At 37.8% G+C, this 27,345-nt stretch overlaps 1 protein-coding gene across 11 annotated transcripts in view; it reads left to right on the forward strand.

Moving 5' to 3' along the window:
- Positions 1-27,106, forward strand: part of Znf182 (zinc finger protein 182) — a 36,157-nt gene extending 9,051 nt beyond the window's left edge. For 8 of the 11 annotated variants that reach the window (XM_071606617.1, XM_071606620.1, XM_071606621.1 and 5 more), the window contains 3 exons: positions 11,463-11,589; positions 11,839-11,931; positions 24,260-27,106. In XM_071606617.1, the coding sequence (XP_071462718.1) occupies positions 11,463-11,589; positions 11,839-11,931; positions 24,260-25,887 (1,848 nt within the window). In that variant the 3' untranslated portion in view covers positions 25,888-27,106. Of the gene's footprint in view, positions 1-871; positions 2,169-11,446; positions 11,609-11,838; positions 11,932-24,259 lie in introns of those variants that run through there. The other 3 variants (XM_034635256.2, XM_071606626.1, XM_071606625.1) reach the window with 3 other exon arrangements.
- The last annotated feature ends 239 nt before the right edge of the window (positions 27,107-27,345 follow it).

Here is a 27,345-nt window from a genome sequence, read left to right on the forward strand (position 1 = left end):
TGGTTCTCTCTTTTGTAACTTCTATTTATTTGTTGAGATTTCCTGTTTTTATTTGTTGCAGGAGAAATTTTAATTGTTGAAGCATTTTTTGTTAGCTGCTTTAAATCTTGTTAAGGTGTTATGGGCTAAATTATGTCTACCCAAAACTCATATGTATGCACCAGCATTAGTGTAGGCCCCATAAGTTATGGTCTTAGTCCCATAAAACTGCCCCAACTTAGATGCCAACCATAAGTGGGGTGCCTAGGCTACCTGCCCTTCTGCTCAGCTAACTACAAATTTGGGGGTTCCCATATACTATTCTCTATAGGTTTAGTAATTTACTAGAACAATTCACAAAACTCAGGAAATCACTATAATTATGATTACTGGTTTGTTATAAAGTATACAACTCAGGAACCAAATGGAAGAGTTATATAAGAGCTAGTTAGGAGGAGGTACAGAGCTTCCTTCCTGGTGTGCCACTCTCCTAGCAACTCAGTGTGTTTACCAACTCAGAAGTTCTGCTAACTCCGTCATTCAGAAATTTTCATGGAAGTTTTATTACATAGACATGAAAGATTAAATCATTGGCTGTTGGAGACCAACTGAATCTCTAGCTTATCTTTTCTTCCCAGAGATTTGAGGGTGGGGCTGAAAGTTTCAACCTTCCTGACATGTGCTTAGTTTTTCTGGTGACTGTCATGAAGCTTTCTAGGGCCACTTATGAGTCATCTCACTAGCTACAAAGGACAGTAAATTCTAAGAGTTTGGGGAGTCCTTTGCAACTGTGGGAAATGTTTACTTTTATTATGTCATGGGGTATTGTATTTTTGCTTATTTTAAAAATTTGTTTTGTTTTTGGTGCTGGGGATTGAACCCAGGGCCTTGTGCATGCAAGGCAAGCACTCTACCTATTGAACTATATACTTAGCTCTCTAATTTGGTTTTAAGATCTCTTACAAGAGTGGTTATAAACTCTGGCCCTCTAGTGAGGGGGGTCTGGGGAATATTGTGGTAGATGTTTACAGTGTGCCTTTCCTGGGATTTTTCTTTATGCTGGTGGATGGCTTAATGCCAGTCCTGGCGTTTGTGCTGTGACCAGGTGACCCTCTTAGAGGAAACTTTATACTGCAGATTCCCTTTAGTTCTTATCTGTCCTATGTCCAGTTTATTTCTGCTAAGATAGTCACTCTTAGGAGAGTGGGAAAGTAGTAATGTTCAAGTATCTCAGTTGATACAGAAAGGACAACTTGACAAAACCCACAAAATATCAGAAGTGGTTTACTACTTACAGACCCCAGAGAGGAGTGCAGCATGCCTCTCAGGAAGGGATGAGCCATCTATGATGCAACATGCTCAACTAGGATGAGGGGTAAAATAAAGAGGGAATAAACTGTGAGCTGAAGCCTTTACTAGGGTCTAGTACATCACCTAAGTGGGTTTTCTTCAGGAGAGTTCTAAGTAGGGGGTTTAAAGTAAGTAGGCATGGTTCCCCGCAGTCACACTGTAACAGAGAGGTGGTCATTGTGGCATATGTGCAGTCTGTGTAGGGTGTGGAGGTTGTATCTAGCTGTCCCACAGGGAGTGGTCACTAGCAGGTGGTTGTATAAGGTAGATATCTGAATTGACTACTTTGAAGAACCTGGAGGAGGTGGAAAACTGGAAACAGCATCAAAGGTGCTTGTGATTAGAGTAGTTCCACCTTATATTTAAAATGGTGCCTCTTGTGTCAGTTTCCCCTTTGCTGAATTTGCATGGTACCTGATCTCCTGGAGGGAGAAGGAGTACTTGGCCAGCAGGGATGAAGAGCTTTTCCAGGCTGAGTGATTGCTATATGGGGATTCCCCCGTCAGTGCTTTCTGACTCCTAGAAAGTCTCTGTGGCTCAGTGGAGAACAAGACTACTTTCCATCCTGCTTATTGTCAGCACAGTTCCCAGTTCCTGACTAATCTTCTTTGCTGGTGTTCCAGGCTTGTCTGGTATTGTTAGAGGGACCCTTGTTGATTTGGGGGCAGGCTGAGACCACCTAGGCTGCTTTCTGTTGCTAGGTTATGAGTTTAGAGAGACATCATCTGTGTGGCTCTCTGTTGTTGGGTTGTAAGATGCTCTGCTATTATTTTTTAACCTTTATTTTATTTATTTTTATGTGGTGCTGAGGATTGAACCCAGTACCTCAAACGTACTAGGTGAGTACTCTGCCATTGGGCCATAACCCCGACCCCCTCTACTATTATTTTTAAGTCCTCAGGACCCTAATCAGAGTTCTTGCCTTTTTCCTCCTTTCAGGATCCTCTTTTGGTCATCTCTTGTGTTAATTCCAGGGCTTCCAGTTGTACTTAGTGGGGAAGAACAGGGACAGAGGAGTCTATGCCATTATTGGTATCTAATATCTTTAAAAAAATTGTTTTTGTGGTACTGGGGATCAAACCTAGGCCCTCACACATGCTAGGCCAGCACTGTACCACTGAGCTGTATTCCCAGCCCTTTTTCTTTCTTTTGAAACAAAGTAAGCATGTAATATACAGATTGCCAGTTTTTGGTTTTCACTTATTGTGATGATTTACAAATACTTTTTTTTTAAAGAGGGAGAGAGAGAGAGAGAGAGAGAGAGAGAGAGAGAGAGAGAGAGAGAGAATTTTAATATTTATTTTTTAGTTATCGGCAGACACAACATCTTTGTATGTGGTGCTGAGGATCAAACCCGGGATGCACGCATGCCAGGCGAGCGCGCTACCGCTTGAGCCACATCCCAGCCCTACAAATACTTCTTGAATGAGTAACTAAAGTGATTTTTTTTTCACATCAGATTAGAAAACTACCATTTTCTTCCCTAATCCAAAAATCTGAACTCTGAAAATGTTCTAGAATGTAAAACTTTTTTGAGTGCAGCATTGTTGCCACAAATGGAAAATTCCACACCTGACCTCATTTGCAGTCAAAATGCAGATGAACTAACATTATTATTTAAAATCACCTTCAGGCTGGTATATAAGGTATTTATGAAACATAAATATTTCATGGTTAAACTAGGGTCCTGTCCCCAAGATATCATTTCAAATATTCCAAAATCTGAAAAAAAATCTAAAATCTGAAGCACTTCTTGTCATAAGCATTTTGGAGAAGGGTATTCAGCCTGTATTAGTCATTTCAGGCTGCCATAACAGAATATGACAGGCTGGATGGCTTAACCAGTGAAACTTATTTTCTCACAGTTCTAAAGGCTGGAAGTCTAAGATCAAGGTGCCAGCAAGGTTGTTCTCTGGTGAAGACTTTCTCTTTGCCTTGCTAATGGCTGGCATTAACATGTGAAGACATGACCTTTAGTTTGTGTATTTACCTAGAAAGTGGGAGGGGGAAATTGCTGGTTTCTGGGGACTCTTCCTCTTCTTTTTAAGGACACTAGTCCTATTGGATTAGGGTCCTACTCTTATAAGATCTCGCTTAATTTTAATTACCTTTAAAGGCCCTGTCAATACCTTGGGGATTAAGGCTTCAATATATGAATTAGGAGGACATTTAGCCTATAACAATTAATATTCAATATGTACCTTAATTTTGTGTTACTTCCAATTTTATCCTATCCAGAAAGTTAGGAAGTGAATGAATATTTGTAATGCTTATATTCTTTTTTTAATATTTATTTTTTTTAGTTTTAGGTGGACACTAACTATATCTTTATTTTATTTTTATATGGTGCTGAGGATCAAACCCAGTGCCTCATGCATGCTAGGTGAGCACTCTACTACCGAGCCACAACCCCAGCCCCATAATGCCTGTATTCTTTTTAAAAAAAATATTTATTTTTTAGTTTTAAGGAGACACAGTATCTTTATTTTGCATTTTATATGGTGCTGAGGAATGAACTCAGTGCCTCAAGCATGCTAAGTGAGTGCTCTACCCCTGAGCCACAACCCCAGCCCCATAATGCCTGTATTCTTGAGGGGACATTCCTGTAGGACAGATTTCTATAACTGACATTTCTGAAATAATGATATTGTTTTAATTTTAGTGATATATGGTAATTATGCAGAATAGTGGGTTTCATTATAGCATATTCATACATACACATAACATACTTTGCTCAGTTTCATTCCACAGCACCTCCCCTTGCCCTCCCTTTCTCACTCCCCTGGTCCTCTTCCTCTATGCTACTGTTCTCCCTTCTATGTTTATGAACTCCATTTCCTGCTTTTTTCTTTCTATCTTAGATAAAACATATAACCTTTGACTTTCATTTGCGGAAAACAGAATTGAAGAGCATCATTTTCAGTGAAATAACCAGACTAAAAAAATATTTTAATTTTTGAGGAATTGCCAAATTCCCTTCTAAAAATGTTAACAAGGTCACCTTCTCATCGAGAGTGCAACAGAATATCAGTGTCTGAATATAGTCAGCCTTTGGTATGCATGGATTTCATATCTGTGGATTCAACAAACCATAGATAGATGACTGGTTTCAATATGTTGAAAATTTCCCATCAATATCTAAGGGAAACCTACAGGGGATGGGGGTTTTAAGCTTTGATGTAATAGTTACAATGAATTGGAGTCACTTAAATGACAGTGCCTCAGTGCTCTGTGCATGCTTAGAAGTTGGAAAGTTTCTTAAGCTGGTTATACCCAATTCTTTTAATTTAAGAAGGTAGTATCTGACTGTGAGGGAAGTGAGTTTATGGACAGTGTTTCTGTTATCTAAGGTGGAATGAATTTTCATCACTTAAGATGGAATGAGCCTTGTTATCCCTCTTCCTCCCCCCGCTCACATCTACCTACCTACCTACCTACTCTAACAGATTTATGTAGAGAATTTGGAAGTTTTTCATTTTGTGTCTTCAAGAAGAATTTTTAAAAAAAATATTTATTTTTTAGTTATAGGTGGGTACAATATCTTTATTTTATTTTTATGTGGTGGTGAGGATCAAACCCAGTGCCTCACACATGCAAAGCAAGTGCTCTACCTCTGAGCCACAACCCAGCCCAGAAGAATTTTTATAGTGTTCGGATTGTCTGCTCCTTGATGGTTTAATAAAATTTCCATGTGAAACTTTTAGAGATTAGTTCTTTGATTACTTTGTATGTAATCAGAGCTGCTTAAGCTTACTGTCTTTGCTGGGGTAAGTTGTGTTCAGTTATAACAGAAATTATTCATTTCTGTTACTAATTTCTTGTTTCATCACACTGTTATTGGAAGAGAAGGGCAAATAAAAGTGCCACAAAGCCTTTTTACCATCTTCAAATTGCCTTTTTCTTTATTCCATCTTTGCTTGGTTACTACAAATCTTTGGCTGTTTTCCAGAGTTCTGGCAAAGATGATTCTGATAGTTTCTTTTTGTTTTTATATTTCCGTGAGAGGATGAGAGCTTGAAGCTGCTTAGCCTCCCTGTGCTCTCATTGTGGAGTGAATTTTTTGTCACCTGGATTTTTTGGTTTTGTTGCACTGGGGACAGAACTCTGGGCCTCACACATGCTAGTCTAGTGCTCTGTTACTAAGCTGCACCCCAGTCCCAGTCACCTGAAATGTTTTCTCATTTTCCTTTGTTCTTAAAGAAGCTTTGAATTGATGCAGACTGTTTCGTCTATTTGTTCTGAGGACAGGTTTAGGGGTTGAGGTTGCTTGAGATTTTTAGTTCAAGAGCACTTAGGTTTTCACAGTGAGATGGAGTGCAGCACCCCCAATGGATGACTTTTTCTTTTGGCATGTGGAGAGGGATTGTGTGTGGTTTGATTTTGTTTTAGCCATTTTTTGTCTTACATGATCCTAAATTTCCCTCTCTCTTTTTTTTTTTTAGATCACCACCCAATCTCGGAATAATATTTCCTTATTCCTTTTTATCCTTTTCTCCCTTAGATGCATGCTCTGTGACTGCCTCCTTGGGTCCCACCTACCTTTCTTGTAGCTGGTACTCTCATATCTCTGGCCAGCTTTTCTGCATTTTCCTACTTACAGTGGATTTTCTCTAAGCACGATTTCAGCTCACCCTTAGTCTCTCCATTCCCTTCCTCTGTTCCATTTTGTTCAGATCCTCCTCACACTACAGGAATGGTTTGATACTTGTTTTTCTGATTTTTTTTTTTTTTTACTTATAGGCAATGAAAACTCTGTAGTAGTCTCTATTTTGTAACTATAAGTTATACTGAAGGTATTGATTATGTGTGGTTTTATATAGTCTTTGGGTTGATTTATATAGTCTTTTGAAGGATATATAGAGAGATTTGGATTTATACAGAGGTGTTATTCTAGATTACCTGGAGGCTCCTTATTTTTAAAATTAAAAAATTAAGGTATGACTTATGTATAATAAAATGAGCCCTTTTAAAAAGTATACAGTTCTATGAATTTTTAAAAACCCATAGTTATGTTACCAACACCATCAGTGGTAGACTGAAGACAGAAGAGTTCTGTCACCTCCCAATGTATCATCTTTGTAGTCAGCCCCTTCCTGCACCCTGTCTCCTAGTCAATAATGTATTTCCATTCTGCACTTTCACTTTTACCCCATATATAAATGGAATCATTCAAAGTGTCATTTTGAGTTTGGCTTCTTTGATGTAGCAGAATACATTGAGGTTCATCCATGTTGTTGACTGTTATTAGTTCTTTTGTGTGTTTGTGTGTGGTACTGAAGATTGAACCCAGGAGCGCTCTACCACTGAGCTATGTCCCCAGCCCTTTTTATTTTTTTATTTTGGGCAGGGTTTTGCTAAGCTGCCCAGACTGGCCTCAAACATGGGATCCTCCTGCCTCAGCCTCCTGAGGTGCTGGGATTACAGGTGTGTACCACCATGCCTGGTAGTTCTTTCATTTTTATTGCTGAGTAATATTACATTGTGTGTAATCCAGGTTGTTTATCCATTGGTTGAAGAACATTTAGGTTATTTCCATGTTTTGGTGATTAAAAATAAAAAATATAGCTGCTAGGGGCTAGCAGGTATAGCTCAGTGGTAGAGCACTTGCCTAGCATGCACAAGGCCCTGAGTTCAATCTCTCTCTCTCTCTCTCTCTCTCTCTCTATATATATATATATATATATATACACACACACACACACACACACACACACACACACACGTATATATACACATACATGTGTACATATGTATGTTCCTTTATAGGGTTTGAGATTTATATAGTTTTCATTTCACCCAGGTAAATATACCTGGGAGTGGGATTGCCAGATTATGTAGTAGTACACGCTTAACTTCATGAACAACTGGAAAACCATTTCCAAAGGGGCTATGCCATTTTACATTCCTGCCAGTAGAAGTCTGGTTGCTCCATATCCTTACCAGCCCTATGTATTGTTATCCCCCACATTATAATAAGTGTACAGTGGTGTATCATGGTTGTTTTAATTTGCAGTTCCCTTATGATTAATGGTGTTGAGAAAATTTTTATGTATTTATTTGCTAACTATATTTCTTCTTTGGTGAGGCATCTAGCTTTTGCTTCACTTTTTAGGTTTTTCCCCATTTTATTGGTGCATTATGATTATTCATAATGGTGGGATTCATTGTGTCATATTTATACATGCAAATAATATAATTTGATAAATTCTCCAGTAACGCCCCTCACTTTTTAAAAAAAATATTTATTTTTTAGTTGTAGTTGGACACAATACCTTTATTTTGTTTACTTATTTTTATGTGTGCTGAGGATCAAACCTAGGGCCTCTCACGTGCTAGGTGAGTGTGCCACTGCTGAGCCACAACCCCAGCCCTCCCCTCACGTTTTGATAGTTCTTGTTTGTATTCTCAATACAAGTTCTTTGCCAGATGTTTGATCTATAAATAATTTCTTTCATTCTCTGACTTTTCAATCTCTTTAACAATGTCTTTTGAATTTTGGTGTCACATCTAAGAAATTTTTGGCTAACTAAAGGTTCAAAAGAATTTCTCTTGTATTTTCTTCTAAGAAATATTATAGGTTTAGATTTTACATTTACATCTATAATGCACTTTGAGTTAATTTTATGTTGGAGTTATTGAGGTTTTTAAAGACTATCCGGGGGTTGGGATTGTGGCTCAGTGGTAGAGCACTCGCCTCGCATGTGTGAGATCTGGGTTCAATCCTCAGTACCACATAAAAGTAAATAAGTGAAATAAAGGTATTATGTCCAACTACAACTCAAAAATAAACATTTTTTTTTAAAGAAGAATATCCGGTTGTTTCAGAATAATTTGTTGACATAGAAACTCCCATTTTCCCATTGATTTGCCTCTTTTTGTTGAAAATATTTTTTGTATCTGATGCTGGGGATTGAACCCAGGACCTCACACATGCTAGACAAAATGCTCTACCACTGAGTCACATTCCCAGCTCTATTAAAAGCAGTTCTTTTAAAAAATATTTTTAGTTGTAGATGGACACAATACCTTTATTTATTTATTTTTTTATATGGTGCTGAGGATTGAACCCAGGGCCAGTGTTCTACCACTAAGCCACAACCCCAACCCTGCAAATAATTCTTACAAATAAAGATATAAAGTGCATATAAAGTGCACAGTTTTTAAGTATACAGTTGGATGTATTATCACAAGCATGAAAACACACTCTGTAGCTACCACCTAGGCTAAAATGTAGAAAGAACATAATTAGGACCTCAGCACCCTTCTCATTCCCTTCTCTAAATTTTTGCCATATGTAGAAGTAATTATTATCCTCACTGCTAACATCATGGATTAACTAGCCTAGCTTGTTCTCTTACAATTTATAAATAGAAATATGGAGTATATTCGGGGCTTCTTTTTCTCATTAGTACATTTATTATATTTATCTGTGTTGGATATGTGCAGGAAGGTCCTCTGGGTGGCCTTGGACTAGTTTTCACCTCTTTGTTATTTGTAGTTCTTTTTTTTCCCCCTTGTACTGGGAATTGAACCCAGGGGTACTTAACCACTGAGTTGCATCCCCAGCCTTTCATATTTTTTGAAGCAGGGTCTCACTAAATTGCTGAGGCTGACCTCCAACTTGCAGTTATCCTGTCTCAGCCTCCTGAGCCGCTGGGATTATAGGTGTGCACCACCACACTGACTCTTATTTATATTTCTTAAGAATAACTGTAGAATGTGCTGGGAATGTAATATCTGAGATAAGTGGGGAGCTAGCCAGAATAACCTGAACCCTGATCCAGTCCCCTCCTAGAAACAGGATGTCTTTCAATGGTTCATTTGCCCCTAACATATAAAACACAGGACTGGCTGTTTTCTGAGGTCAGTTCACTATGGTGCAAGTGAGGCATATTCAGAAAACTTTATCTGCCCTGATCAACTTTCCTGACACTTGGGGTACCAACTCACAATGAATCCTAGGATTCTGTTGTCCCTTGATGCCTATCTAAAGAATAATCCCACTCCATATAACTTGTGTGAATGGTTGCACATGATTCAAATTGGTAACAAGTGAACAGTGAACCTGCATTACAACAAGCAGGTGTAGTTCATTACTTTTGGTCACCATACAGCATTTCATTGAATGATTGTGCCACAGTTTACTCATTCTACTGGTAATGGACATTTGGATTTTTTCCATGAATTAGTATTAGAAGCAGTGCTTCTTTGAGTATCCCTGGACTTGTTTCCTAGAGCACATGTGCATAATTTTCTGTGAGTACCTAGGGAAGGAGCTTCTGGGTCATAGCGTATACAAATCATTAACTTTAGTAAATCATGCCATGTATTTTTCAAGTGATTATACCAGGTTACATTCCTACTAATGGGACCTGAGAATTCCCATTTCAGTGCAACATTATGGTGCATTAGTCTGCTTAATTATACCTTTTCTGGCAAGTACATACAGGTGTCTCAGTGTAGCTTAAATTTTCATTTCCCGAGTGCTAATAAGATTGAATACATTGCAATGTATCTGAGTGCCAAGGACAAGTACATTTTCTTCTGTTCATAGGTCACTTGGTTCTCATTTTTAAGGAAGTACCTATTCACTTCTATTGTCCACTGTTTTGTGTTGTGTATTTCTTACAGATAGGACAGTGGTTGTTCTCTTCATGAATATTGCAGGTGATCTCCCTTAATGGCTTGCCTTTTCACTGTTACCCTTTCAATCTTGTAACACTCCAAGTCTCTCCTTTTATGAGTGCTTTTCATGTCTTGATTTAGAATTTGTCACCTAGACTTATGAACATATTTTCTATATTATTGTTTTATTTTGCTGAATCCAGTCTGATGTTGTCCCCAAAGAGGCAGCATGTGCTGGGATGTGGCTCAGTAGCAGAGTGCTTGCTTAGCATGTGCAAGGAAGGGGGTTCAATGTTCAGCACCACAAAAAAAAAAAGGCAGCAGGGGAATTCCTACAAGGGGAGTGCCCCAATTGTCTTGCTATGGGGCCTGTTGGGATTGTAATGAAAGAAGCACTAAAAAGCCAGATGATCATTCCTGAGCATCTATTAAAACTTACAGAGTGGGCTTCAGCATCATGACAATGAGAGACAGGGATGTCCTACCTAGCTAGATTTGTCTGCAGTGAGGGGGACATGAGGATTTAAGGATTTGGGCAACCACCTAAACCAGTTTATCAGTGACTGGGAATGTTCAAGGCACCAGTTTGGGCTCAAACCTGCAGGGAAATACCTACAGCTGTCTGGGTCACAAAGTAGTCAAGACACAGAAAGGGGAGGGGTGATTAGGTGACCCTACAGTTATTTTATGGACACTTTATTGTGTCACTTTTTACATTAGATTTATAGTTTACCTGCAGGTGATCTGCATGTATTAGGGGATAAATTTCATTTTCCCTCATATAGACATCTAATAATCCATTTACATTTATTGAAAAGATCATACTCTCCGGCTGGGGTTGTTGTTCAGAGGTAGAGTGCTCAGCTAGCATACGTGAGGCCCTGGGTTCCATCCTTAGCACCACATAAAAATAAAATAAAGGTGTTGTGTCCACTTACAATTAAAAAAATTAAATATTAAAAAAAGAAAAGATCATACTCTCTCCATTGTTTTGCTATGCCAAATGTCATAAGTCAGCTGTCTATACATGTTTGGATTCTTTTTTTTCCCACTAGACTGTCTATCCTTGTGCTAATATTGCATCATCCTAAATACTCTATTGCCAGATGTGGTGGTGCATGCCTGTAATCTCAGTGGCTCAGGAGGCTGAGGCAGGAGGATCTCAAGTTCACAGCCAGCCTCAGCAACTTAGCAAGGCCTTAACCAACTTAATGAGACTATCTCAAAATAAAGAAAAGGGGCTGGGGATGTAGCTCAGTGGTTAAGCTACATTCCTGGTGCCAAATCCCTAGTACAAAAAAAAACAAAAAAGCCCTCTATTTCTTAATGGAATAGTTTTTCTCTCATGATTTGTGATTTTCATACAAAGTATTTCACTAACTTGATATGAAGTAGATATTGTGTATTGTCATCATGAGGACTGGGGAACCCAATTAGAAGTTCTCCTGTGTTCTATCCTTATTACCTGGTGGTCAGCATTTTAGAATAAAAGGAATGTGCCATTACAGGGACTAGTGACATTTGAGGATGTGGCTGTGGATTTCACCCAGGAGGAGTGGCAGTACCTGAACTCTCTGCAGAGGACCTTATACCGAGATGTGATGCTAGAGACCTACAGCAACCTGGTCTCCGTGGGTAAGAATGGCTTCCTCAGGTAATTTTGCTGTTTATGATTACTGCATTAAATGGAGGATATTTTGTTTCTCAATTTCCCACTTTTCTTTCCTGAAAAGGTATTTGAGAACTAAAAATCCAAGTTAAATGGTTTGACATTACCATTGTATCAAACAACAGGTTCCCTTGTGCTGTCACCAAACTGAAACTTCTTTTGCCTTGGCTCTGAAGAATTATACCAAGAAGCTATCTGTTATTTGTCATTAACAGGGCAACAGGTTTGTAAACCAGACCTCATCCTCAAGTTGGAGGTGGAAGAGCTATGCCCAGCAGAAGACAGAATTCCAATTTGGAGCTTTCCAGGTAAATAGGATTGACTCAGACTCTGAGCACGAGGCCCTAGCCTATAAATTCCTGTGAAAGGGCTTCCAAGAATGTCCTAGGATAATATTGTGACCATTTGATGCTGTTGGATGGGGATAGGAACACCACAGATATAAGATTGATAGCCTAACCCTGTTCCCACATGCCACATTGCTCTTGTTAAGTTGATACTCCCCAGCAAGTTTCTGCACAATTCCTTTTATATGTAAGTGTCTTTTAAATGCTGTCACTCCCTGGCACTACCTTTTCTATGATTCTCGCCCATCACTGACTTATCTGCCAGGCCCACATTAGTCACAGGCCTGGATACTAATGCTAATTCCATATTGGATTCTCCAGTTCATACTTCTTGTTTGACTTAGGTATTTCCTGTCAGACTTGATATCCTAAAATATCTTGATTTTTTTTGTGGTATTTAGGGTTTGAACCAAGGGCCTTGTGCATGCTAGATAAGTGCTTTACCACTGAGCTCCTTGATTATCTGTTTGTTAAAATAATAAGATATAATTCACTATTACAAAATTTAGCCTTTTCAAATGTTCAGTGGTTTTTAGTATATTCAGAATTGTGCAACCATCACTAGTAATGCTAGAACATTTTCATTGTCTCCAAAAAAACCCCCCTATTCTTTCTTTTTTCATGTGTGGTACATGGGGATTGAACCCCAGGGCCTTGTGCATGTGAGGCAAGCACTCTACCAACTGAGCTATATCCTCAGCCCATGAAACCCCTATTCTTAACACTCACTCTCCATTCCCTCTTTTCCCCATTTGCTGGTAACCACTAATCTACTTTCTGCCTCTATGGTTCTGCCTACTCTGGATATTTCATATAAATGGAATCATATAAAATATGGCCTTTTATGTCTGGTTTCTTTCATGTGACCTGTTTTTAAGGTTCATTCACATTACAGCATGAACCAGCACTTTATTTTTTACACAAGAATAATATTCCATTGTATGTATGGACCACATTATTTATTCATTTGTTGAACATTTTTGTGGTTTCTACTTTTTGGCTATTATGAAAAATGCTTATAACATTTATTTGCACTTTTTTTTTTGTGTGGTGACGTATGTTCTCATTTGAGCAGATACATAGCAATGGAACTGTTGTACCCTGTGATAATTGTATGTTTTCTCAAAACTTTTGCCCATTAGCTTTAATATTCACTGATGATTCTTGCCTGAAGCAGTTATTAATGTTTATTTTTTTCACTATTACCATCCATTACTGTCATTATTCATTTTTGTGTTCAAACTGTGCTCAGTTTGGCTAGCAGAATTCTTTTCAGGGTAGTTCCCCTGTCCTTTCCCCATGTCCCTATCATTCTTGGAGCACTTGCTTACATTCTAGCACAAATACACATTCTACATCACCTTTCTGTTTTAGACCTGGAATCAGCAACTTCTGCAAGGATCTTTTGTTCCTCTTAATGGGATTGGTACTTAAAAATCAGCACCGGGAGCTGGGTATGCTTATAGTTACTCATTCTCTTACCTATAGATTCCCCTTCATCTCTTTTTCCATTTGTTGTTATAAGCAACTAGGTGATTTGTCCTTTAGTATTATGGATTCTGGATTTTTCTGTTAAATACCCCATGGTGGTATTTGACACAATCTACTCTCCCCAGTTATTCCTTTAAGTTGGTAGATCTAGAAGCTGGATCATATTTGGAATATTTAAAAATTTCTGCTAGGAGGCATGTTATGCATGGTTATCTGTAACTACCAGTTATTGGTGATTACTGCTCAGACCCATTAGTTCATTAATGGCTGCAAAATGGTGATGTTTTCATTCTGTCATTTTCTTGATGGAATGCTTATATTGAGAATTTGCCCTGCATATATTATTTGGATACCACGAGCTATATATTATACAGAAAAGATGGGCTAAGTGACTTTTTAAAGTTTGAAATGAGTTGATTTTATAGCTTAATTCAAAGGTAAACAATAATTTGCCCTTTTTAATGTATCATTCTCAGACTTAAGGATTTAAATATTTTTATTTCTTAATCAATTGCCTTATTATCCTTATTAGGAGTCAAAACTATCCTGTATTTGGCTGGTAGAAACTCTTTCAACTTGGCCCCCAAGCCTTTGGTATTGTCCTTCCTTTCTGGTGCTACAAGTTCATGGCTCATTCTGTATATTCCCTGTCTCTGATTTGGAATTGACCATTTCCTCTAGGGAGCCCTGGATCTTTTTAGTTTTTAATACCACAGCATGGATGTTAGGGAATCATTTCTAGGCCTTTTCACTGACAGAGTTAAGAACTATTTATAAGTTTTTTTAAAAGAAAAAAATACCTCATGTATTCAAAATGATACTTCCAAATGAAATTCTGGACTTAAGTTTTTAATTTATTCATTTTATATCTGATGGTTAATATTGTAGTATTAGTCTGAGACTGTTGTATGTGTATACTGAGTCAAATTAATTCATGTTGATGCACTGAGAATCAAGACATTTCTGTCTGGTCTTTAGGAAAGGCAGACAAAAAGGATGTTTACTGTTATTAGGAATTATTGTATATTGTTTTTCTTTAAGATTCTATAAAACATTTTAAAATATTTACTTAGTTCCAAGGTCAAATCTAGAAAACACAATATATTCAGAGTAGTCTAGCTTCTTTCTTCATCTTACGTCCTCCCTTCCTCCTTCCATTTCCTTTAGTGAAATTTAAAGGTTTATCCTTCCATAATTTTTTAACAATATGAGCATATATTAATATATATTCATATTCATTTCTTTCCTTAAAAAATGGTAGCATACTGGGCTGGGGATGTGGCTCAAGCGGTAGCGTGCTCGCCTGGCATATGTGCAGCCTGGGTTCGATTCTCAGCACCACATACAAAGAAAGATGTTGTGTCTGCTGAAAACTAAAAAATAAATATTAAAAAAATTTTTTTTCTCTCTCTCTCTTTAAAAATATGGTAGCATACTATGCAGTTTTGTCTACCTTCTTTTTCACACATTCAAGAACATGATAAATATATAAAGATACTCCTTATTTCTTTTTATAGTAATGTAATGGCTCTTTATAATCACAACAGTTGTCAGGCTAATTTTTTTTTTTTTTTTTGTACCAGAGATTGAACTCAAGGCCACTCGACCACTGATCCCAAGCCCTGTTTTCTATTTTATTTAGAGACAGGGTCTCACTGAGTTGCTTAGTGCCTTGCTTTTGCTGAGGCTGGCTTTGAACTTGGGATCCTCCTGCCTCAGCCCCCCAGCCGCTGGGATTACAGGCATGTGCCACTGTGCCCGGCTGGAGTAAAACTTTTAAAACAGTTCCTTTGTGCAGTGCAAGATTTCACATGTAATTGGATCCTCCCAGTATTCATTTGAGTATGTACTGTTACAATTTGTAATAGGTGGAAAAGTGATAGAAATAGATTAGGTCACTTGCCTAAGGCCACTCATTAAGTGAAAGTCTGAGCTAGGATTTGTTCATTGACTAGAGAGCTTATTACTATCAGGGATAAGAAGCGAGGCTTAACATGCAGAATTAAGTTGGCAGGAAAATAGGCCAGCTCTCAAGGAAGTTAGAGGAGACTTCCCATCTCAAATATCCATGTTCAGAAAGCTCAAGGGCGAGGGAAGCTCTTATAAGAAGAGGCAAAGAAAAAGGCAGGAAATGTATATAAGCAGATTTAGTTAGCCATAGAACCTGTCAGTCTCAACTTCCTTGGCATCTTTCCTCTGTGGGAGGAAGTTCAGAAGTTAAAACAGTTTGTAGCTGTTTTAACAGCTATTTCAGGGGGCTGTTTCAGCTGGGTGTGGTGGCACATGCCTGCAATCCTAGGTGCTGGAAGCTGAGGTAGGAGGATCAAGAGTTCAAAGCTAGCCTCAGCAACAATAAGGCGCTGAGCAACTCAGTGAGACCCTGTCTCTAAATAAAATACAAAATAGGGCTGGGGATATTGCTCCGTTGTCGAGTGACCCTGGGTTCAATCCCTAGTACCCTGCAGGCAAAGCAAGTTATCAGGAAGTTTCCCTTAATTTCAGAAGGAGTCTATTTCAAATCTCCCATTAAGTTCATCCCCTTAATCTTGAGAGAATTGGGGCTCCATGCCATCTGGCTGGCAGTCCATTGTTGGATTGGTGTGCAAATCACATCAAGGGACTTGAACATAAGGAGTTAGATGCTTATTTCTGAAATAGTCTGAAATATTTAATAGTTCTACTTGGGGGAAGGGTTTTAGTGTTAGCTCACATAAGAGTGTAAGAACTCCCTTTCCATAACCTCCCCCATTTATTTTTGGTAGGGTTTGACAAGTAGCTCCATGTGATCCACCCTCCCCCTGCCACCATCTCTGAACAATTTTCTCTGAAGACATTGTGGATTACTTGCAAAGCATCTTTGTCCCACGCTGCAGGAGCCTTGTCTCATTTGATCTGAGTGGTCTCATGTAGGAGGGGAAATGACAGTTTATGAGTCAGTGTCACAAGACCCCTTTTTGCCAATTTTAAGCAATGGAAGGTTTTTGAAAAGATTAGCTCTTAGGCTGGAAAAATACCAAACATTAATAATCCAGTTTATATAATTTGGACTAATAAACACAATTTCTTTAGTTCTAAAATTTTTATCCAATCAAAGAAAACCAACTTGTCTGTAGAAAAACAAAAGCAGTCCAGTCAGATCTGCACTGAAAAATGCCTATTAGATAGTCTTTTTTATCTAAATAAAGGATAATCGTTATCTAGGTAAAGTTTAACATTACATTTCATAACATCTCTAGAATTTAGATACATTCCATAGAACCCTAGGAATGTTGAACATAGTCTACAAGAATTCATGTCATTACTTCAAAATACATATATGTTTAAATGTTATTTGCAAAATAATTCACAATGTGAACAGTACAACTGAAAAAAATTAAAATAATCAGAAGTCATACTTACTCTGTATCAAAATATTCAACCTTAAATTTGTTTTAAAATGAAGGATGAATAAAGCAGGATTGCCCCTTATCAACTTTAGAGATCATGGCTCACTATGACTACAGGCAATCTATAAGGTGTTATTAGAGTACTTAGCAAAATAATTTAATTTTATTTATAACATGTTAAGATATCATGATTTATAACATCCCATCATTATAAAAATACTAGTTCATTTAAACAAGAAGAGACTGGGAGCCAGGCAAAGTGGTGCATGCCTATAATCTCAGTGGCTCAGGAGGCTGAGGCAGGAGGATGGCAAGTTCAAAGCCAGCTTCAGCAACTTAGTGAGGCCCTAAGCAAATTAGCAAAACTCTGTCTCAAAATAAAAATAATAAAAAGGAATGGGGATGTGGCTCAGTGGTTACGTGCCGCTGGGTTCAATTTCTGGTACGAAAAACAAAACAACAGCAATAACAAAAAACTCAACTAGGAAAAAAAGATTTGATTAAATTCAAATTATTGTAAGACTTAATTTTTTTTTTCTTTTAAGCAATCAGAAATCTAACAAAATCAGCTGAAAACCTTGGAAATTATCCAAGGTTATTTGGATATTTGTTTTTTAAGCCAGTTCTTTGTAAACTTTGCTAAGAGTGGACTATTATTCTAAGAAATACTTGAAGTTCCTCTAGAATTTAAACATTAATCAAGCAAACAAGAAAGTGAACAATATTTTTTAAAAAATTTTCATATCAAATATTCTCATTTGTAACAAAATAGGTGTGCTCTGACCGCTGGTACTATCAGAGTGCAAGTTCTCATCTAGTGAACATTACTTTGGAAAAAATAGCAGACATTTTAATCTAATATTCATTTTGTTTTTGTTTTGTTTTGAGTACCAGGGATGAGCCCAGGGGTGCTTAGCCACTAAGCTATATCCCCAGCCCTTTTTACATTTTATTTAGAGACAGGGTCCCCCACTGACCACCCCTTCCCAGCCATAGGGCCTTGCTTGTTGCTGAGGCTAGCTTTGAACTCATAATCCTCCTGCTTCAGCCTCACAAGCCATTGGGATTACAGGCATGCACTACTTCATTCAGCTATTTATTGTTTTAAAAATTTTGTAACTGATAGAAGAGATATACATCAAACCTAAAACATCTTCCAAGTTAAAATTCTGACTTAAAAAGTAAAATTATTATCCTGTGTCTTTAGATAATTAATAGTGGAGAAAATAAAATACATTCAAATAATGGAGATCCTGAAGAAAAGAGGTATGATGACATATTAGAAATATAGATCTAAATTTATTGTTATATATATTTTTAGTGAAAATTTCTATAACATTTAATAATACAAACTAGATTTTCAACATAAAATATGGTGTAAAATCCACTTCACAGCTTTGAGGGACACTTTTGAAGAAGGCAGTAAAAAAAATCTTGCTGATGAGAACTATAAAACTCAGGCAGTTTGTACAGAAAATACAGAAACACAAATGGAAATTACCTGAGGTGTTCTATATGCAACACCATACAAACTCATTTTTTACTCTAGGTTAGCGAAGAGACTAATGTTAGTTCAGAGAATTGTAAATAGGCTTTTAGTCTGTTTTTACTGAAGGCTAATTAACATCAGTTTTATTTTTAATAATCTTGAATTTAGGGCCTGGATATCAACATGAATTTTTAGAAGGAAGTTGTAAAAAGAAACTGAAAAGAGACAAACAGGTTTTAAAAGCAAATGTCTAAAAACTGATAAACATTAAATGTTTCATATCCAATATAAATAATATAATAAATTATGGAAATGTATATAACATTTAGGTTACTGAATGAAGGTACAGACAGACCAATAGTTAATTTTTTTTTTTTTTTAATTTTTTATTGTTGGCTGTTCAAAACATTACATAGTTCTTGATATATCATATTTCACAATTTGATTCCACTTGAATAGTTAATTTTTAAGAGTACTGCTAAAGGGCTGTGGAAGAGTGCTTGCCTAGTATGAGTAAAGCACTGGGTTCAATCCTTAGCACAGCATAAAAATAAACAATTAAAATAAAGACATCCTGTTCATCTACAACTAGGAAGAAACTTTTTAAGGAGTGCTGCTAAAATTTATGATCAATTTACAACAACAAATATCCCATGATTTATAAACACCCATGATTTATTTATCCTTATAAAATGATATTATTCCAGAAATTAGAAAAACCATGCATAGATAATTAGCATTTTAGGTCATGTGTTACCAAATAAAATTAAATTCCTTAATTTTAAGAATTCTGTCAATATATTTTTATTTAAAATTATTTATGCTTAATTTTAAACCTTTTAGGTCTCTGTTCAAACTCTATCTAGACATTTTTAGTGCTTAGGCTCACTTGTGAAGTTTCAAATCTATTGAACAATATTTTAGATAAACAATGGATATCATACAGAGATAAAGGGATTCCATATTTAGCAAAAGAAAACAAAATTTCTGAGGTATGAAAACCCTAAGATTCCAAATTCTTAATTCAGGGTTTCCTTATAAAAAGAAAACTATTTAAAAAGCTGCATTTTTAAAGAATTCAATCTAAGCAAAGGATAGAAAAATAGCGTAGCTCATTTATTACAAAGAAGCAGATAAGCTCTTCCAGTTTTTGTCAGAGTGATGACATTAGGTCACTAAACATTTTTTGTCAGTCATCAATTCTATTTAGAAAAGCTTTCATTAATGTTTTTACAGCAAAACAAAGGATTAAAAAAAAACCCTTAGACAAATATCCCAACTGATTAGGAGGCCAGAAAAAAATGATTTATCATATTTTAAAGATATCTATGTTAGTTAGCTTTTTGTCACTGTGACTTAAATACTTGTCAGTAATAACTTTTGTTTTGGTTCACAGTTTCATGGTCAGTCCACTCCATGCTCTGGGCGATGTAAGGCAGAACGTCATAGCAGAAGGGGCCAGCCAGAGGAAAGCTGTTTGGCTCATGGCAGCTAGGAAGCAGAGAAGCAAGGGGATGAGGCTTCAGGGAAGATAAACTCTTCCAGGGCATAATCCCACTGACCACCCCATCCCAGCCACACACCATCTGCCCATAGTTTCCAAGCAGTTGGTCCATTCAAAAGCTCTCAGCTGTGAGCCTCTGTAAAAAGCAAAAGCAAGTTACATATGTCTAATATATAATGTAAGAGTAAACATTCTCAAGCCTGCATCTCCAAATGTTTCTAAATTTATTCTACAAACCAGTTCCAAAGGCTTTTGAATCACATGGTCATGTTACTTACAGCAACAACCCCACTTTTTGGTATGCACTTATGTGTGTGTTAGGTTTTCATTGTTATAACCAAAATACCTGGCTCATAGTATCAGAGGTTCAGTTCATAGTGGACTGACTCCATTGCTCTGAGACCATGATGAGGCAAAACATCATGGTTGAAGAGATTGGTTGAGGAGCACTGCTCTTTTCATGATGGCCAGAATACAGAGAGAGCAAAGGAAGGGGCTTAAGGGAAGATGAACTCTTCCAGGGCATGCCCTCACTAATGCACCCACTCCAGCCATGCCCCACTTTCCCACCGTTACCAGGAAGTTAGTCCATTCAAATTAGGATGGACTTATCAGGTTACAGCTATTATAATCTAAACATTTCTCCTCTGAATATTCCTGCATTAACAGAGGACCTTTTGGAAGACAACTCATATCCAAATCTTAACAAAAGCCTTACTATCAATAAGTTCAAATTAACTTGTCACAGATTTACTAAAGTGTCAATCAAAAGGATTTGGGGTAACTTATAGGTTATAAATTATGTTACTTATCTATAAGCCACTTCAGTATCATGCAAATAAATAATATATAAGCAGGTGCACACAAGAAAATCTCAAAATTTAAAATTTATATTTGCCATTTTAAAAGTCTGACTGTTATCTGATATAGCTTTAAGCAATCTGCAAATCTTAACTTTGCATTTTCAGTTGAGGCCAGATAGAAAATTTACATCTCAAAGACTCAGACCAACAAACTGGAATAACCAATTTCTTACTGGGGTGGAAGGACCCTTAGATAAAATTAAAAAGCCTTTAATCAAACAAAACAAAAATTTATAACTTAAGCATGCAGAATTTTAAAAAGTAAACTCATGAGTTCAAATTAAAGTGGATCTTTTTTTGGGTGGGGGGTACCAGGGATTGAATTCTGGGCACTAGACCAATGAGCCACATCCCCAGCTCTACTTTGTATTTAGAGACAGGGTCTCATTGAATTGCTTAGCACCTTGCTTCTGCTGAGGCTGGCTTTGAACTTGTGATCCTCCTGCCTCAGCTTCTCCAGCTGCTGGGATTACAGGCATGTGCCACCATGCCCGGTTTGGATAGATTTTGATAGAGGCTTATCTGGTGAATGATACAAGGAGCTTGGGAAATGTTTTGGGTCAATAAAGTGTACTTGGAAAAAAGCTCCCAAACACCTAGGGGTGAATGGGGCAGTTAAAGGTACAGATGTTCTTGCTGTCTAGGGGTGCTGGGTTCATTGTCTCCATTCAGCAAAGAACAGGACACAGAAGAAGCAAGCAAGAAGTATAGGTTTATAGTAGAGGAGACAGAGATACAGATAGACTTCTCTGAAGAAAAGTGGCCCCAGAACTGGGAATCTGGTGGGGGAGTTTTGGCCAGTTCTTTTTATAGTCTCTCGAATTTCCTCCTTTCCCTGTCTCTTCCCCTGTCCATGCACTCCTCACTATTTCTGATTACTGCCCCCTCTGTCCACATGTCTGTTTTATTTTTTTTTCTATTGGATCTCCTGCTTAGGAGCATGAGTACAGAAGTATCTGTCTGAATGGATCCCCCACTTGTGTCCAGGAGCACTTTCGTCAAGCAGGAAGTTGACCTCATTGGAAGACTCTCTTCCTGCTCTTTTTTTCTGGCCCTGCCCCCAGTCTTCTCACTCACCATCTTGCTCTGGCTGCCTATGCCCTTCTACACATCCCTTAAGGTGATCAGGACCTTCGTTATATGCACCTTCCAAAAGAGCTGCCCATAATTCCTTCCAACCCAGGAATTGCATATGCTCTTCTGAAATGGAATTCCCTATTTTAGTAGATTAATATGTTGCTGCAGACATCAGTGTTAGCCTGTTAAGCCAATCACCAAGTAACCAATATATAAAATAGTTACATTAACTCAGCATGCATTTTTAGATATATAAGCAATGTTATAATCTTTTTCCAAACCAAAACCCAACCTAAAAGAGCTCTCCAAACAAACCAGTAGAATTACTAAGAAATTTTCATCCTTCAAATTTAACCTCGTCAACCAATACCCTGCAACCAAATGGCTTATCTAAGCGCCAACACAGAATGACCCACTCAAGGTCCAAAGACTCAAAGAGCGAAAATAAAATTCTCCGTGTGCACTCTGATGAGGACAACCAGTGGGAACCTGGCATTTGCCAAACTAACCTTTTTCCCCCTTACCAACAAATAATTTTTAGTGCTTGAGGCTATAGCAAGAAATTGGGGGGTTGTGGGGGGCATGAATCCCAGGATATAAAAGTGTCTCTAGGTGGCTTCTGGGATTTTCCTTGAAATTCTAACTGTAGGTTTGGCAAGTCTTGAGTGGTCGAGCTCCCTCCTCCTTATGGATCCTTATGGATCACTACAAGCTTGAGCTATGTTGCTCAAGGGATGATCCTTGCTGGCAGTTCACTGCTCCACAAATGCTTAGAGTCATGCTGGCGAGTAAATAGCCAACGTTGAAGGAAGAGACATTTTCTATCTCAAATCTCCATTTTCAGAAAACTCAAGGGTAAAGAAAGCTTTTATAAGAGGCAAAGTGGGACAAAAGGCAGGAAACATACATCTGCAGATTTAGTTAGCCAGAGAATCTGACATCAGCTGGAGGGAGTTTTTATTTTCTGTATGAGGAAGTTCAGAAGTTATAACAATTTGGAGCTTTAATATCAAAGGAGACTGTTTTGAATCTTGGAGACAAATAAGTTAGCAGGAAGTTGCCTTTAATTTCAGAGGAAATCTGTTTTTTTAAACACTTTTGTTTTTATTTATTTATTTTTATGTGGTGCTGAAAATCGAACCCAGTGCCTCATGCATGCTAGCCAAGGGCTCCACCACTGAGCCACAACCCCAGCCCCTCAGAGAAAGTCTGTTTTAAGCCCATGATGGCATTCTGCTTCTGAACGCATAAGGAGATTCAGATTCTGCAGACCTTGGGTGAAGCTTGGGTCCTTCTGAGTACATTTTACAAAGGGCTCTTCTGTGATTTTGTATTAATCCCTGGCTAAAAACTAGTGCTTTGCTATCCAAAGAAAGGAAGTCATAGGAAGGAGAACCACAGCTACATGAACCATTTTAAAATCCATGACTATTATGACAAAATGTTAGCATTATGGAATCTGGGCAGTAATATGAGCAGTTATAGTACTCTTTCAACTTTTTTCCATGCTTGAAAATTTTCATGTTTTTGGGGAAAAGTGTAAAGAAAAAAATAGGTTACAAAACATGATTTTAAAATATATAGGTATGCAAAAATCACCATATTTTAGTGATTTCAAGATACCACTAATGTTAAGACATCCGACTAAGAAAGAAATATTGCCAGTAATTAATTATTGCTTGCAAGCTTGGGTTATCTGAGTTCAGACACGTTAAAATATGAAATACTGTGCATCTTGCAGTCGATGAAATATGAAAATATAGGCAAGGCTTTGAAGTTTTAATTACCTAAATGAGTGGTACAGATAACCAAATACATTAGAAATTATTAAAAATTTATGTTATATAGAAGAATCGGAGTAAAATTTTTGAAAAGACAGAATTGCCTCTTGAAAGTTATCTAGATTCTGAATAGTGCAAAATATGGAGGACAGCAGGGCTGTGTGGGTATGGAACATGAGAAAGGATTTGGCATTAATAGTAAGTATTTTTAGAGGCAGTAGCTCACACAGGAGTAGAGATAATTGTGTTGAAGGACTGTGAATACAAGCTTGGATGGATATACTGGCAAACCCAGATTGGGCAATGATTTTTTAGAGTTTTGTTTTTTTCAGGCTAATTATTCAAGATTTTTCTGTCATTCACTGAGAATGTGAATTCAGTGTTGTTGTAAGACTTGAGTCTAGGAATTGCACTGTTGCATTTCTTCCTAGGTGGAAACAGGATAAGTCAGGTACAGTCCACATGACCATAATGTCTCCAGAGCTGATGTAAAAGTTGAGGCAAGAAACTGAGGTGTCAGGGTTAAGATGGATATTGGCAACAAAAAAGATAGTAGGTAGAAGTTTAGTAAAAGATTTTTTTTCTAGGCTAGGGACTTTGCTAAAATGAGGTAAGAGTGTCATATAGCAGGGCATTTCTAAAGAAGATCCATTCCCTAATTTCAGTGTATCAAGATGATTTATTGTACTTCTTTCTAGAAGTCTGCCAAGTTGGTGAAAAGATTGAGAGCCAGCATCAGGATGACCAAGATCAATGTCTCTTGATGCAAGTTGGATTCCCTGACAAGAAAATAATGACTACCAAGAATGGCCACGACTGTAATGAATTTGGAAACACTCTTCATCTGAGTACAAGCCTTGGTATTCCAATACAAAGACCTCATAAACTTGAAACATTTGGAAATGATATGGTAGATAATGTAGACTTATTTAGAAGTGCTGTGGAAAAGAAACACGATAATGGGTGTGCAAAATTATTCTTCCATACTGAGTTTGAGAAATCAAATCCTGTAGTGAAGCCCTATGGATATAAAGAATGCGGGAAAGTCCTCAGGCGAAAGAAAGGTCTTAGTCTTCATCAGAGAATTAAAAATGGAGAGAAACCATTTGAATGTACTGCATGTCGGAAAACCTTCAGCAAGAAGTCACACCTCATTGTCCACTGGAGGACTCATACAGGGGAGAAACCATTTGCATGCACCGAATGTGGAAAAGCTTTTAGCCAAAAATCTCAGCTAATTATACACCTCAGAACTCATACAGGAGAGAGACCCTTTGAGTGTCCTGAGTGTGGGAAAGCCTTCAGAGAAAAGTCAACTGTCATTATACACTACAGGACTCATACAGGAGAGAAACCTTATGAATGCAATGAATGTGGAAAAGCCTTCACTCAGAAGTCAAACCTTATCGTTCATCAGAAAACCCACACAGGAGAGAAAACCTATGAATGCACTAAATGTGGGGAATCTTTCATCCAGAAGCTTGATCTGATTATACACCACAGCACTCACACAGGGAAAAAACCCCATGAATGCCATGAATGCAAGAAAACGTTCAGTGACAAGTCCACCCTCATTACGCACCAGAGAACTCACACAGGAGAGAAGCCCCATAAATGTACGGAATGTGGGAAGTCTTTCAATGAGAAGTCGACCCTCATTGTACATCAGAGGACACATACAGGAGAGAAGCCCTATGAATGTGACGTGTGTGGAAAAACCTTTACCCAAAAGTCAAATCTGGGTGTGCATCAGAGAACTCACTCTGGAGAGAAACCCTTTGAGTGTAATGAATGTGAGAAAGCCTTCTCCCAGAAGTCCTATCTCATGCTACATCAGAGAGGTCACACAGGGGAGAAGCCCTATGAATGCAATGAATGTGAAAAGGCATTTTCCCAGAAGTCCTATCTTATTATACACCAACGAACTCATACAGAAGAAAAACCCTATAAATGTAATGAGTGTGGCAAAGCCTTTCGAGAAAAGTCAAAGCTCATTATACACCAAAGAATTCATACAGGAGAAAAACCCTATGAATGTCCTGTATGTTGGAAAGCTTTTAGCCAGAAGTCCCAGCTCATAATCCATCAGCGAACACACACAGGAGAGAAACCCTATGCATGCACAGAGTGCGGCAAAGCCTTCAGGGAAAAGTCCACGTTCACTGTCCATCAAAGGACTCACACTGGAGAGAAGCCCTATAAGTGTACAGAGTGTGGGAAAGCCTTTACCCAAAAATCCAACCTTATTGTACATCAGAGAACCCATACAGGAAAAAAGGCCCATGGGAGAGGCCAGACCCGGAAGTCAAAGCTCACGGCACACTAAGGAGTAAAGTGAGTGTCTGTTAGGTACCCCAAAGGAAAGTTGTGTCAATTTACTATTTTAAATGTACGTTCTGACTTCTGGTTTAAACACAGGGAGTAAAGTTGGCCTTTCTTCTTTTCGTCTCAGTTTTCACCCAAGAGCAGCAGGAGAAAAAGAAGCAAAAGTGTGAGCTCCATATGTGATAAAATTAGGAGACAACTGCTACCAGAGGCCTCCAGAGGCAGAGGAAACCAAGACCCAGTGCAGGGCCACAGATGAGAGGCAGCATGGGTTAGGACTCTAAGCAGAGGGTCCTGATACACTCCAAGGTACAGCATCACAGGCAGCTGTAACCATGGTAACAGAGTGCATGAGCAGGTAGGAGGCTTCCTAGACTATTTGGCATCTGAGGAGAAACAGGCAGGGGCCTCAACAAGGAGATACGCAGACAAGCCTTATTTACAGAAAGTAGCCTGTACTGATAGGAGGAATAGTTGTGGGCACCTTGGAGAAAAGAAGGGACTTTTCCTTGTGAAGAACCCATAGTATCTCCTGTTTAGTGACTTGGGAAAAGTAAAGTGAAAGAACTAACAAATGTGTGTGTGTGGAGCTCATTTGTTAGAAAAACTGATCTTCCTAGAATATATTCCTGGTATCTTCCCAACATGAACCTCCAGCGAATAGCAAGTCCAGGAAAAACTTTTCATTCAAAGAGAATATTTCACAGAAAATCAAAACCACAAATGTTTTCCAAGACATCAACTCAACTTCAAGATTGTCAAAATGATGAACACACAGAGGTGTTTGTTGATGCACTGTTTGCGAAAATATTGGAAGCTGTCCAAATGAAATCCCCAGATTCTGCTTCCTGAAATTGTGATGTATTTGTACAACAGATTCCTAAGTAGAAAAAAATGATAAAGAAACTTGGATATCATTTATGTTACTGATGTGGAGCAACCTCCAAATTATTAGGGAAGAAAAGCAAGATACAGCATAGTATGTCACGATGTGTATATAAAGAGGGAAAATGGTAAGTACATAATTGTATATACACAAACCATTTCTGAAAAGAGATACAAGATGCTGATAACCTTGATTCCCTTGGGGAAGGGGCAGTGGGTGCTGAGGGCAGGGAACTGGGAGGGAGATAGCTGTGTATCCTTTCATAGTTTTAGAAAACTGTATTATGTGGATGTACTGCCTTTTCAATGAACAAATAAAATTTTAAAAAGCATAATTTTGTTCTGTTGTAATGAAGTTGGAGTCAAGACATAGCTTATTGACATTTAATATCAATAAGCTCAATATGGAATTTCTTTTTGTGACATTGCAGGTGAAACCTAGGGCCACAAGCATGATGTGACAAGTGCTCTAACTGATCTATGCTCCCAGCCATGAAATTCAGTTTTTTTGAGTGGATAAACAGAATAATCAGACAGAACAATATTAAATTCCTAAAGCACATAAGCATTATTT

This window comes from Marmota flaviventris, chromosome X (genome assembly GCF_047511675.1).
Source record: "Marmota flaviventris isolate mMarFla1 chromosome X, mMarFla1.hap1, whole genome shotgun sequence".
NCBI lineage: Eukaryota > Metazoa > Chordata > Mammalia > Rodentia > Sciuridae > Marmota > Marmota flaviventris.